The following is a 13,920-nucleotide window of genomic DNA, read 5'->3' on the forward strand; positions in this document are numbered from 1 at the left end:
TGTGTGTATCTGTGTGTGCGTATCTGTGAGAGAGAAGGGGAGGGAGGAGGAAGGATGCTCCTTAGAGGAAGGATGGGACCCAAATGTAATCTTTTGTAACCTTTCTCTTGCATTGTTTATTACCTGCTCTGTCTTACAAGGTTTTGAGTAGCTTATTATTTTGGTTTTTTTTTTTTTACAATGCGGAATACGACTTGTTGAACCATTCTGCAATATCTCATATGACAGTATCCAAAAAAGAGAATCAATACAAGCATGGATATTGGGGTTTATAAAATGGAGAAAGGAGGTATGACCATTCAGAATAGCAGTTTAGAACATGAACTGAAGACCTAACTATTCAAGCCACCCTCCTTGGTAGTATTAATTCTGCCCCCCCCCCCAAAATAAGCACCTTTCATATGGGCAAGAGAGAGAGACTCATCCTTGGGGAAGGAAGCAATAAATGTATAGGGGAAATGCCAGTGATTATTTTTGTTCCTGAAGAGTGGAAATCCATTTAACAAAGTTTTGGGTGAGCATTTAATCTCATAATTAAAACAGAGCCCATGGATTGTTGAGCAATCTCTGAACCAGGCACTGATCATCCACTGAGATTTGTTCAGCCTCAACAGTGACTGCTTTTGGACATCACGATAACCTGCCATTAGTGCAGCAAACTCTGGTTAGTCTTTCGGATGTTAGTGGCAAATCCTGGTTGGTGCATATGAACTCTGAAGTCCCTACTTCTTGCTTCTTCTCCAACTCTGAGGCCGTTTTTCCTGTTCTGCCATCTCTGGCCAGGCACCAATAAAAGATTGTGCTTCTCAATGAAAGGTGGTTTCTGCATTCAGACATCTCAACCAACCACAGTTAGTACCAACCGTGGTTAAAAAGCCAGCTACAAACTCTAGTTTGAAATCCCAAGTTGGCATTAACTGAGAAAACCCAGATTGTCAAATCATGTGCATTCAGATGTTGCAGCTAAACCGGGAGCTTGCTCAAACCAATTTTATAAACAACGGCTATTCAGAACATCTGATGGGGCTGCATCGTGGGCCTTCCAACTGTTCTGAGCTGCCAGCTGCTCTGTGGCTGCTTTGTAGCTCATCCTTTGTGCTTTTTGGTTTCCAGTTTTTAACCGAGGACACCAATGAGTTGTGGCACAATCACTGCCTCCGTGATTTCAAGAAGGAAAAGCCGGAGGAGTTGGAGTCATGGCGGGAGATGTACCTGCGCCTGCACGACGCCCGAGAGCAGCGGCTTCTCATGCTGACCCAGAACATCCGCTCGGCTCATGCCAATAAACCCAAAGGTAGAGGGGAGAGCTGGGTCTGAAGACAGCATGAGATGGGGAGGCACCATCCATCTGTTGCTGGATCTGAAAGGCCGCTGGGGACCAGGGATCAGCTTTTGTGTTAGCCCTGCTCTTTGCCTTTAACAACACTTCTATGCTGTTTGCTGCAGGCTGCTTCCCTAGGTTAATTTCTGCACATCTTGTTGCTGTTAAGAGCACAAGAGTGGGATCAATATGAAACCGTAGTAGTTGTTTTAATAATAACAATATTTTTACTTACTGTTGGCCTTTTTCACTGGCAGATCACAAGTATGATAAGAAGACTTTGCAGGTAGTCACTAGGCAGATTACAATATATGATATTTTAATCTAACAGCAGATATAGTACAACGACATGGTGAACTTGGACTGTGATTATAGGACGGGGTGGGGGGAGGAGAGGAGGGAAACAAGACCAACACATGCAAATGTATCTAAGGCAACAAGACAACCAGGGTAGGAAAGACTTTACCCCATAAAAGTTTGCATCTGTCACAAGGATGTGCATTTTCTACACGGCTCGCGTTGCTTCAGACGTGGCCTTTTCAAAGGTAGGGCCATCTGCCATGAGCTAAGAGGGGTTCTGACAAGGCCGGATTTGGCGTTTCAGCCCAAGCTTTTGATGGCTGCCTCTAGGGCTGCCGATGAACTTAAAAAAAATAATAGCAGCTGGGGCTTCTCTTGTGTGTTGAACGTGAATCTTTCACTGCATAGAGAGAAGTGTGATCATCTGCTAATCCTCTGTAGGCCAGGCAGCTCTTACAGTGCACGGCTACAGTGGCATGGCTATTTGCCTCTGTGAGGTAGAACTGCTCCATATCTTACTGTAAGGGGAGCTTCCTGTTATTTCCAGGGCATAGCAGAAGCAGAGGTTCAACAGGCTTGCTTCCCCTATGCAGTGTGGGGAGGGGACAAACAGCCCCTGCTTAATGGCTCCTGTCTTTGGGGCAGCGGGATGTAATGTGCCACCTGTCCTGCAAGGCCCTGGGTCCGGCCATGGACTCTTGAGATGAGATTGTCGATTGGGAAAGGCTTCTGTGCTGCCCATGTGCGGCTGTAAAAGGAAACTGTCGCAGGGGACGTATTGGCACGCTCAAAGGAAGAAGGTGCAGATGAGGCGTGGTGGGTGGGGAGGGTAGCTGCCTTCAGCCAAAGATGCAAGGAAGGAATTGCTTCACACAACACATAGTGAAATTGTGGAACTCTCTGCCGCAGGATGTGGTGATGGCTGCCAACTTGGAAGGCTTTAAGAGGGGAGTGCACATGGTCATGGAGGAGAGGGCTATTCATGGCTACTAGTAAAAATGGATACTAGTCATGATGCATATACCTATTCTCTCCAGGATCAGAGGAGCAGGCCTGTTACATTAGGTGTTGTGGAACACAGGTAGGACAATGCTGCTGCAGTCGTCTTGTTTGCGGGCTTCCTAGAGGCAGCTGGGTGGCTGCTGTGTGAACAGACTGCTGGACTTGATGGACTTTGGTCTGATCCAGCATGGCCTTTTTTATGTTCTTATGCAGGCCGACTGCTGTGAAGTAGGGAAAGAACAGGCTGGCCAGTCTTTGAGGCCTCCCATGGACCAGATCCCCTTGGCTAACCTGAGTTTCCCTCACCCAATCTAGGCAGAGTAGCCAAGATGGCGTTTGTCAATTCTGCTGCTAAGCCCCCCCGGGATGTGCGGAGAAGACAGGAGAAGTTTGGCACCGGAGGAGGAGGTGTCCCGGAGAAGATCAAGTGAGTCTCAAACCACATCCTTTCTGTTCAGCGCTGAAGGGTGCGGAACTAGGGGCAAACAGAAGTCAAGCAACTTGTTTGAAAGGGACACCCCCCTTTTCCCCCCTGTTTTTTCATATATAAAAACATATGTCTGTGCAGATTTACAGAGCGCTTTTTAAAAACCTGTCAATCGTTTCGGTTCTTTCTTTCCCCCTCAGGATAAAACCGGTTCTCTTCTCCCCGGCCAAAAGCAGCAGCGTTCAAGTGGAAGAGGAGCAGGCCTACGAGGGGCCCAGCACCAGCAGCAGTCACTTGGGCTCCTCTGTGGGCAGCGCTTCCTCCGTCAGCTACGACCCTCGGAGGCCCCCCGTGAAGAGTAAGTGACGGGAGATACTCCCAATATTGCTTTCGCCAGCGGTTGGGTTTGGCTTGAATTTGTAGCCAGGGGTTATAGGATGTAGATAAGCAAAAGAAACAGCATTAAATGGACTCAATGGAAATTAATCAAATGATCTATCCATGCATAAATTATAAATCAATAAATGATATCTCAAACCACAATTGTGTTGTATAAAAATTCCCAAAATGTTGGCTGCGCTGTATATATACTTTCCAAGAATCGTAACTGACTTGCATGTAAGAGATGCACAACAGCAATAAATACATAAGAGTGCATTAACAATGCGAGCCAGAAAACATAATGAACTTCTCATCAAGGTTCAATAATGCACAAATTGTCATTTGGTTCTAATTCCAATTTGATATTAAAAATATAAATTTGGTTCTAATTCCAATTTGATAAAAAATACGCAACACAATTGTGGTTTGAGATATCATTTATTGATTTATAATTTATGCATGGCTAGATTGTTTAATTTCCATTTAGTCATTAGTGCTGTTTCTTTTGTTTATTTACAACCGTATTTTGACATGAGCTTTGTGATTTACTAACTTTTGTTACCTCATGGCAAAAGGGGTTATAGGATGGTGGGGGTTCGTATTGGAGCTGCTGGGCCTCTAGGAGAAAAGGGGCCACGGCGGTGGGGAGAAGTGCTCCTAAATGGTGTTGTCCAGTGGCTAGAGCAGTGGCTTTTAACTTGTATTTCAGGGAGCCCTGGCGTTTCCTGGAATTGTATAGCGTGGCTTTCTTCGGTAGGGTGATGGGTAGTTAATTCTGGGGCAGAGGGCTCAGTTTGCACATCGAAACCCTGAACTGGTCCACCAAACAGCTTTAGAAGAAGAAGAAGAGTTGGTTTTTATATGCTGACTTTCTCTGCCACTTAAGGATGAATTTATTACAGAAAAAAATCAACAACGTATACAGCCCTACTATAGCCTCTATATTTTTATTATAAATATGAACATAAAACACAATTAGACACAAAATTACAACCAGACAATAAGACCAAAACTTAAGACCATATGCATTTGGCCATGTGGCCTTTTTCTGTGGTCTGAATCCATTAAAATCCAGAATGCGATTGACAATATATTATATATCTGTATAATGCTACAGTCTAACAATCTTTGACTGGATAAAAGTGGTGTTCATAAAATATGAACTTTACTTATATAAACATCACCCAGGTTTTCCTTTTCAATTTTAGGCTTCAATAAATCTGAAAATTTAATTTCTTTGATAAAACCCTCTTGAATGGGGAGACGTTGGATTTCTTCCCTACTAATCAAGGTATCCCAGTCATAAAGATGCCATCAAGTCTGAATAAGTGAAGCAGTGACTGAAAGTGCCCCGTGTCTGTGAACTGCCTCTGCAATGGAAAAGGGGCACTGTAAAAGTTCATATTTTATAAACACCACTTTTATTCAGTCAAAGGTTGTTATACTGACATATTATATATCTGTATAATGGTGTGTGTGTGTTCAGTGCCGTCAAGTCGCTTCCGACTCATGGCGACCCTAGGAATCAAAATCCTCCAAAATGTCCTATCTTTGACAGCTTTGCTCAGATCTTGCAAATTGAGGGCCATGGCTTTCTTTATTGAGTCAATCCATCTCTTGTTGGGTCTTCTGCTTTTCCTCAACTTTTCCTAGCATGACTGTCTTTTCCAATGACTCTTGTCTTCTCATAATGTGACCAAAATACAATAGCCTCAGTTTAGTCATTTTAGCTTCTAGGGTCAGTTCAGGCTTTATTTGGTCTAGAACCCACTGATGTGTTTTTTGGCAGTCCACGGTATCCATAACACTTTCCTCCAACACCACATTTCAAAGGAATCTACTTTCTTCCTATGAGCTTTCTTCAATGTTCAGCTTTCACACCCATACATAGTAATAGGGAATACAATGGCATGAATTAACTTAATCTTGGTGGCCAGTGACACATCCTTAAACTATTTAGAATGTAGTAAAACTTTAAATGCACGAGGATGGTGGTTTATTTCAAGGCCAGTTGCCTGGCAGCTGATGGTTTCAGCAGCACAAGCTAGAGCACTGGTTCCCAACCTGGGGTCCATGGACCCCCAGGGGTCCGCGAGAACTAAATTAAGCTCCGCGAAACAAAGTTATAAACCCATAATAAATTAATATTTTCAATTAAAAGTTCTCTATTATAAAAATATATATTCAAATATTATTCTAAGTTTAATGTTTAACTAACAGTTATGATTAAAGTTTATTTTCAAATTCTCTGAATTTTTATTTTGAACCTTGGGGTCCCTTCACCGAACAAAAAAGTCCTAGTGGTCCCTGGTCAAAAAAAGGTTGGGAACCACTGAGCTAGAGGAAAGGGGGTCCTCGGCTGAGGTAGGGGTCCAGGTGCGCCAGAAAAACCCAACCCACAGGCCCACAAGTCCAGATCCCCACACTTTCAGAATGTCCAGGCCAAGCGAGCTCCACATGGGGCCTCCCCTTGTATAATGGTACAATTAAAAAAAAAATCAATCAGTTATAGATCAAATCAGGCCTGAACTGACCTTAGAAGCTAAAATGACTAAACTGAGGCTATCGTATTTTGGTCACATTATGAGAAGGCTAGAGTCACTAGAAAAGACAGTCATGCTAGGAAAAGTTGAGGGCAGCAGGAAAAGAGGAAGACCCAACAAGAGATGGATTGACTCAATAAAGGAAGCCACAGCCCTCAATTTGCAAGATCTGAGCAAGGCTGTTAAGGATAGGACATTTTAGAGGACACTGATTCATAGGGTTGCCATGAGTCAGAAGCAACTTGACGGCACTTAACACACACAAAAGTGGAAACAAGGCTTGGGATCCAAGCCATTATTTTCTAATTAATTTATAGTCTGCCTTTCTCACTGAAATTCAAGGCGGGGTACAAAATGTAAAACAAACAAGCCAAACCTTGAAGAGATAAAAACACTAACCACTTAAGCTAAACAGCCTGCAGTTTTTCACAGGCACAGACACCACAACCCCTGTCCCCTTGCAAAGATTGTCCTCCAGCACAGTTCCATTTCATACATTCTATGGCGTGGCAAAAGTGTTCCTCTCAGGATGCTGGATTTGGTCCCCTCCTGTGCTTTTTTTGGCAGGGCTGTGGAATCCTGGCATGTACCCCGATTATCACCACCGGCATCCCGTTGTCTGGTGTATTTGCATGTGTGTTCTTTGCACCCCTCAAGATACCCAGCTACATACATGCATGCTTTTCCCTCTCTCATAATGCCGGAAGAGGCAGCACCACAACATTGACTTTAGTTGGGGCCCTTTGCATATAGGGGCACCCAGCAAAAGAGCTCTCGCAGTGCCATCCCTTGTAGTGGTGGGAAGGGAAGCACCACGGCAAAAAGGAAGAGGGAGGGAGTGTTGGAGTCCCTAGCCATTAGGAAGCTAAAATGTTATGTGGTTGAGATGTTATGCAATAGAGATGTGTTATAGAGCTGGGGATCTGTGAGGAAGCAACGCAACCAAGCCAAGAAGGCCCTGCCCCTCCCTCTTATGTCACTTCCCCTTGCCTTTATGGTTTCATCCGTATTAGCTTATAAGTATGTGGGCCAGATCTCTTCTTTGTAAGGCTGTCCTGCTTCTAGCTTTCCATCTTGTCTCGGCCTCCTCCAAAGGCTAAGTATAAAGAGCATAATCCAGGTTTCTTCCGGCAGTCATAAGGGCTAGTAACTTGCTCTCATGCCATCTTCAAGGCATGGAGTAGGGGTCACTGGGTGTGTGTGTGGGAGGTAGTTGTGAAGTTCCTGCATTGTGCAGGGGGTTGGACTAGATGACTCTGGTGGTCCCTTCTAACTCTATGATTCTGTGATTCATGAACTCAGGATTTCATGGTGTGATGTTCTTGTACACATTTGCCACCTTCTCCATTGTCTCTTTATTTCCCGCCTTTCAGAAATCGCACCCATGATGGCAAAGACTATTAAAGCGTTCAAAAACCGATTCTCTCGAAGATAAAGGTGCCCGCGAGCAAGGGAGAAGAAGAGAGCTCTTCTCTTCAACGGGAGAATTGTTTGTGGGCAAACAGGGAGGGCCCCCCCCCGAGACCTCCCCCTCCAACCCCATTGGAAGACCAACAGCACAGTATTGTTTGAAAGCAGCTCTCCGGCCCCACCCTCTGCTCCCATAGCCTGGCATCTGAAAATGTGAAATCCGGATGCGCGTGGAAACAAGGAAGTCCACAGACAGCGGTTTGGCCTGAAATCTCTCTCCCTCCCCCTCCCTGCCTCAAATGATGGAATGGAAAGGAATCCCACCCCACCCCGCAGTGTTCTCCTCAGCCCCAGTTTAAGGGTCCAGAGCTCTCGTGCCTCAGAAGCTCTTTCTCTCGAAGAAAAGTCTTTATTCCAAATTCGGCCGTCGTTGTTTTTTTTTCCAAACGCCACCCCGCAACCCCTAGATCCTGCCAGAGGTTTTCCAGCTTTCTGTCAGGCCGTCTTCGGAACGCCCCTTTCATAATCCCTTCTCCCTTTAAATCCCACCTTTCAGAACATTCTTCCCCTTGCTGAAACCCTCGTGCAGATTGGGAGCAGTCGGCTTTGCCTGTTCTCTGGGGATATCCCTCCATTTGAAAACAATGTTTGTGTGTGTGTGTGTGGGGGGAGCCCTCCCATCCTCCCTTTTAAATGTCATTGGAAAAAACCGCACATGAATTTTTGGAGAGGGGGGGCGGAATGCACAAATCAAAATTTTAAGCTCTCGGCTGTTGTTGTTTTGTTTTTAAACGGATCATGACATTTGAAAGCCAAATTTGTTTTTAAAAATGAATAGCGGGGGCGTTAGTGTTTAGGTTTTTTGGGGGGAGGGGGTTGTGTCTCTGTGCGTGCATTTTGTGTTTTTTAAAACTTAAAAAAACAAACAGATTTTTAGATTTGTCGTTTCTCCTCTCCCTCCGGGATTTTGGTCAAAAGGACGTTTGTTTGTTTTTACGCAGCCGCTTCAGGTTCACTATAAATCCCTTGCAAAGCACTTCAAGGGAGTCATGGAGTCACTTTAGAATTTTAGTTTCGTAATGCCCGGTCACTTGATGGGAAAAGACATCTCCGCGCCCCCCCCCCCAGGTGAAATCTCTCTTACTCAGGAATCCTGGATTGCCAGATGTTGGAAGAAGCGGCAGGCAAACTGCGCAGGTGTCTGTCTTTCTGGAGCATCTGCGGCTGGATTGAGGGCAGTGCAACATTTTCATCACGAGAGGCCAAGAGCTCTGCCGGGAGTCGCCTCTGGTCTTGCCCGTCTGAGGAGAGCCTGAGGAGAATGTGTTGCTTGGGGACTGCTTTTTTTAAAACGCTGGAGGAGGAGACGCTGGGCGGTAAAAATATTATTTGTCCTGACGGTGATGGGCGTAGGGAGGAAATGGGGAATGTGTCTTGGGAAGCTTAGCTGTGATTCTTGGTGCCAAGGCTGAAGGAACTTAGGAGGACTTATGAAGGAGAGTCCTCATGGGGAAGGGGGGATTCTTCTAGTGGCTTTCCAGTCTTGCAGCATCGGATCATGCAAGAATGCGCCACATCTATACTAGGAGGCAGTTGGTGTTCACAACAGAGAAGACCCTCCTCATTCTTTCCACTGGTAACCCCTCAACATTTGGGGTAGGATGGGATCTTTCTTTCTTTCTTTCTTTCTTTCTTTCTTTCTTTCTTTCTTTCTTTCTTTCTTTCTTTCTTTCTTTCTTTCTTTCTTTCTTTCTTTCTTTCTTTCTTTCTTTCTTTCTTTCTTTCTTTCTTTCTTTCTTTCTTTCTTTCTTTCTTTCTTTCTTTCTTTCTTTCTTTCTTTCCTCACGTGCCATGCAGGGTAGGAAAAGCCCTCTTGACGTTTCTCTGTCCGATGCAATTCCCCTGCGGCTCCCAACTCCTTTTTTTCTATAAGTTTTTAACAATGATGGTGTTTGAAGATGGGTCTCCCGCGGTTCGCTCCAAGCCAGCTGAAGGGCCCCGGAAAGCTTTAAATGACATCGTGTAGCATTTCAAAAGCGTGTCGTGCCGTTTTTTAAAAAGAAAGAGATTGCGCTCTTTTCTTGCTTTCGCTGTATTTAATTTTGCTGTATTTAGTTAATTATATAATCTGCCTCCTGTCGTGCTTTTTTAATGTGCGCGTGTGTGTGTTTTTTCTCCTTTTTATAATTGGGATTGGGAAGGGGAAAATTGAAAGGTTCAGAAAGCAATGGGTCAGCCAGGGAGGAAAGAGCATTCGGATGCATCCATAGGATTCCCAGGTTGTGTTAAAATTTGGATCCCTAAAGTCTGACCCTAGTAGACACCCCCTCCTCCCTGCCCGTTAATCACAACAAGAAAGCATCCAGGTCTCTCAAACTATTTCAGCCCTAGCTGAGGAATTGCAGACCCTGAAATGGCATACTGGTACTACCTGACAACCCTCTCCCATCTTGGAATGCCCATTGTTCCACACAAGGTCAGGTGGGGTCAAAGGTTTTGTAGCTCCACCTCTTCACAATGCATATTGTATCTGCTTGCTGGGCTAGAAGGACAGGATCTCAAGTTTCCTTGACTCAGCAGGGGAGGACGAGGGGCAGGCTGGGCTTGTTCCACCAGGTTGCCCCCCCCCCCAGTGTTTCTAGTGCCACGTTGCTGGTCGAGATCAATATTTGGGTATTGCCTAGTGGAATGTGCGGCCCTGCCATCATCTCTGCCATTGGGTCTACTTCCCCACTGAAATTGGGTCTCGGTAAGTGAGAATTCAGCCACCTGTCAGTATTTTGGACTAGTTTCATGGTGGGGTTTTTTTGCCGAGGGAAGTTTGCAGTGCAAATATTACAACTTCTGACTGTTATACTGGAAAGCGTTTTCTCAACGGATGAAGCAGGCCCGCAGCAGAGGCAGGAGAAGGAGCTGTTGTGCCCTTCACTAGTTGGGAAAGTGAGATCTTCCTCTCTCAAAGCCAGATGCTAAATTAACTGATTTGAAAGGATTTTGAACCTCTTTTTAATGGGCAGATTGTGCCTAAGCGGGATCTGTTGGAGAGTTAAACCACTCCACTTCCAATTCTCCTTTGGGTGTCCAGAACATTTTAAAATAAGTACCGTTTTCACTGCTACACTACAAAAAAACAGAGTCAGTCCCCCCCCCTTTTTTGGTGTACCATGAGGAAAAGGTAATGCCGCATTACGGTTGTATTTTGGTCCCTGACTGTAAATAACAATTTTCTATGTTACTTTTTTGTGGTAACTATGGAGATGAATATTTTAACTAGATAAGTTATATGAAAGGAAGAAAGCTGTGTCTCAATAAAAGCCAAACACTGGACTTTGTTTCTGCCCCATCTGTGTCTTGCGTGTGTACCTCTTACATGTATTGGGAAATGTAGTGACTTAATCACTTGGGTTGCCCTGACCTGGATGGCCCAGGCTAGCCAGATCTCGGAAGCTAAGCAGGTCAGCCCTGGTTAGTATTTGGATGGGAGACCACCAAGGAATACCAAGGTTGCTGTGCAGAGGAAGGCACTGGCAAACCACCTCTGTTAGTCTCTTGCCATGAAAACCCAAAAAAAGGGGTCGCCATAAGTCGGCTGCGACTTGACAGCACTTTACACACACACACAATCACTTGGGTTGGATCTAAGGGTTGCATCCTGCTTGTGGAAGTGCTTTCCTCTGCTGGAATGCTCCTTCTGTTGAAAGGAAGAAGAAGAAGAGTTGGTTTTTATATGCCGACTTTCTCTACCACTTAAGGGAGAATCAAACCGGCTTACAATCACCTTCCCTTCTCCTCCCCACAACAGACACCCTGTGAGGTAGGCAAGGCTGAGGAGGCTCTGAGAGAGCTGTGACTAGCCCAAGGTCACCCAACTGGCTCCATGTGGAAGAGTGGGGAAACCAACCCGGTTCTCCAGATCAGAGTCTACCGCTCCAAACCACTGCTCTTAACCACTACACTACGCTGGCCCTCTTCTGGTAGCTGAACTGTTATGCAGTGTCTGATTCTTTTGGCTTCCAAACTGTGTACTAAGGCCTATTTAATGGGACCATGTCTCGGTGGTAGAGCATCTGCCTGGCATGCAGAAAGTCCCAGATTGCTGTGGCTTGATGGCAAAAAAAAAGAGGATACCAGTACACATCCTGTTGTATACCCAAAATTACATTTAAGGGGTTTTAATCATACAATAGCTGAGACATTAATAGAGTTGAGGAACTGATCCTCGCCCCCAATTAGTGTTACAAGACTAACACAATTAAATCATTTCTGTCTCGTCGGTGTGTGTGTGTGGGGGGGGGTTCTTACCCCATGAGCAAGTTTTTGGATCAGCACTTAAGTACATAGCTGGGATTCCTTCACCGATCTCCCAGAAGGGCTATGCATTCTTTTAATTTTATTTCTTAATTTGGCCTCTACCAGAGTTTGTGGAATAGTAATGTATTTCTCTAATATTTGGGTTGGGGTTGTCACCTCTGCCTTGGAAAATTCCTAGAGATTTGGAGGGTGAGATGAGTTTGGGGAGGAATCTCAGTGGGGATGTAGTGTCATTCTAGGGCTTCCATTGCTCCTAGACTCTGAGGTATACCATAGAGTTTGGCCTCTGAAGAAATAATTTCCTCCAGGAGAATAGATCTTGTATTTCCAGGAAACCTCCAGGCCCACCGTGAGGTTAATAAATCCATCTGGGGGCAAAATGGACTTCAGGACCTTAAAAGTACAGAATGTACTTTGGGAGCCAGGGTTCAGCTCTGAAACAGTTCTTCTCCCATAATATCAGAACTTAGTCCATTTAATGAAGTTGGCAGAACAGACAAATGGAAACTCCTCTTCACACAACCTACAGTTAATATATATAACTCCTTGCTACGCGATATATCAATGGCCTTTATATTTGGTTATTTAAAAAAGGACTACACAAATTCATAGAGGATAGGACCATAAACGGTTATTAGCCATAATAGCTAAGCAGAAACTCCATACACAGGGCAGTTTACCTTTGTATACCAGAGAGAGTAGTAACCTACCTCACAAGGTTCTTGCTGTGAGGCTAAAACAGGATGCCACGTTTGGTGGACCGTGCTCCTATCCGTCAGGACTGCCTTTATGGGCCCAAAACTGTGAAACCAGGTGTCAGTTGCTATTTTACTCATGCATATTAGTTTTTAGGAGCTTTGGAAATAATACTAGAAAACTATGTGAAACATTTTCCTGACTGTGCAAAACATGTTCTGCAGCATTCCTTCCTACTGGGAACCTGAATGCAATCCACAAAACGTGGTGATAAGACAGAGGAGTTTTTTGCCTCATCTGACACATAATAAGCAGAACGTGAGTCCGTTTTTGCAGTATCTGACTGGCATGCATTTCAAAGCAGTGCTCTCCAAAATGGTGCTTGTGGGCACAGAGTCTAGCAATGTGTCCCTTTCGGTCGTCCTTGCATCTTGGGGAGGAGATTCAAAGGCTTGAATGGAACGGACAGAAAAACAGCTTTGAGTGGCTCCCCCCCCCCCCAACTCTCCGACTAGCAAAGTGCTGAGCTCACCTGGGGTAGGAGCGTCACAGCTATGTACTATTGGCTTGGCTGTAAACCCAGGCTTTCGTATGTCTTTGGGTTTGGAAACCTCTCCCTGTAGTGGGCAAGGAAGAAAGGCTTCCTTTTTAAAAAAAAAAACTTGAAACCAGGCACTGCCTCTTCCCCCAAGGAGCCAGTCCTCTGTAGCAGCTATTTGTAGTGGGGTTTGCTATTCCCCCCCAAAAAAAAAATTCCAGAAGTGCTCACTGATTCAACAAAGTTGGGGAATCCCTGCATTAGCCAGTGTGTTGATAGTTAAAAGTCCTCAGAGATGGACCAAAAGGGCACTACACCATACTCTTCTCTCTCTTGGGCAGTTTGGTGCAAACCCATCTGCTCAGGCTCAGCTACATTTGGATGTCTGCCTAACTCCCAGAACTGAAAACTCACAGAAGCAGAAAAGAACTGTTGAGGGATCTAAAAAAGGATTCTAGTGGCAGCTTTGAAGACTAAAGCTTGGTTTCCACCTGTAGCAGGAAGCCAAGGCAAGAAGATGGCAGAGTACTGAGGTGGTAGAATGGACTGGAGCAGTTTCGATTGCAGGGGAGAGGTGGCATTTTTCAAATCTCCCTATGTTAAACGTTCCCTGGATGTGGGAAACTAGACCAGGCAACAGAGGTCATGCTCTCTATGCAGAAGATCTCAAGGACTCTCCCCCTCCCATCTCTACTTAAGAAACTTTTATTCCGATGCGCTCAACTTAAAAAAAAAAAAAAATTAAAGGTACTTCTGACTAAAATTGCATTCCCACTTGTGCTTCCTGCAGTCTTGTAAAACTGCAGCCCAATCAAGACAGAAAGCCTTGTTACACTAAATTAGCTACCAACGATAATAAGCGTGGAGTCAAGGAGCTCTATAACACGCAGGCAGGTGATATGCCTGTATTATTGTATTAATTCCCAATGACAATAACACAGTAGGAGGTTGAGAGTTCAAAGCAGTTTGTTTATTAGGCCCAATATACATA

The 13,920-nt window shown here is 44.9% G+C and overlaps 1 protein-coding gene across 1 annotated transcript in view; it reads left to right on the top strand.

Annotated features, from left to right (window-relative positions):
- Window positions 1–7,464, top strand: part of ELOA (elongin A) — a 35,290-nt gene extending 27,826 nt beyond the window's left edge. The window contains exons 8-11 of the mRNA XM_056846886.1: window positions 1,114–1,294; window positions 2,939–3,050; window positions 3,251–3,408; window positions 7,348–7,464. Of these exons, the coding sequence (XP_056702864.1) occupies window positions 1,114–1,294; window positions 2,939–3,050; window positions 3,251–3,408; window positions 7,348–7,409 (513 nt within the window). The 3' untranslated portion in view covers window positions 7,410–7,464. The remainder of the gene's footprint in view (window positions 1–1,113; window positions 1,295–2,938; window positions 3,051–3,250; window positions 3,409–7,347) is intronic.
- Window positions 7,465–13,920: the final 6,456 nt, after the last annotated feature.

Source organism: Euleptes europaea, chromosome 3 (genome assembly GCF_029931775.1).
Source record: "Euleptes europaea isolate rEulEur1 chromosome 3, rEulEur1.hap1, whole genome shotgun sequence".
In the NCBI taxonomy this organism is placed as follows: domain Eukaryota; kingdom Metazoa; phylum Chordata; class Lepidosauria; order Squamata; family Sphaerodactylidae; genus Euleptes; species Euleptes europaea.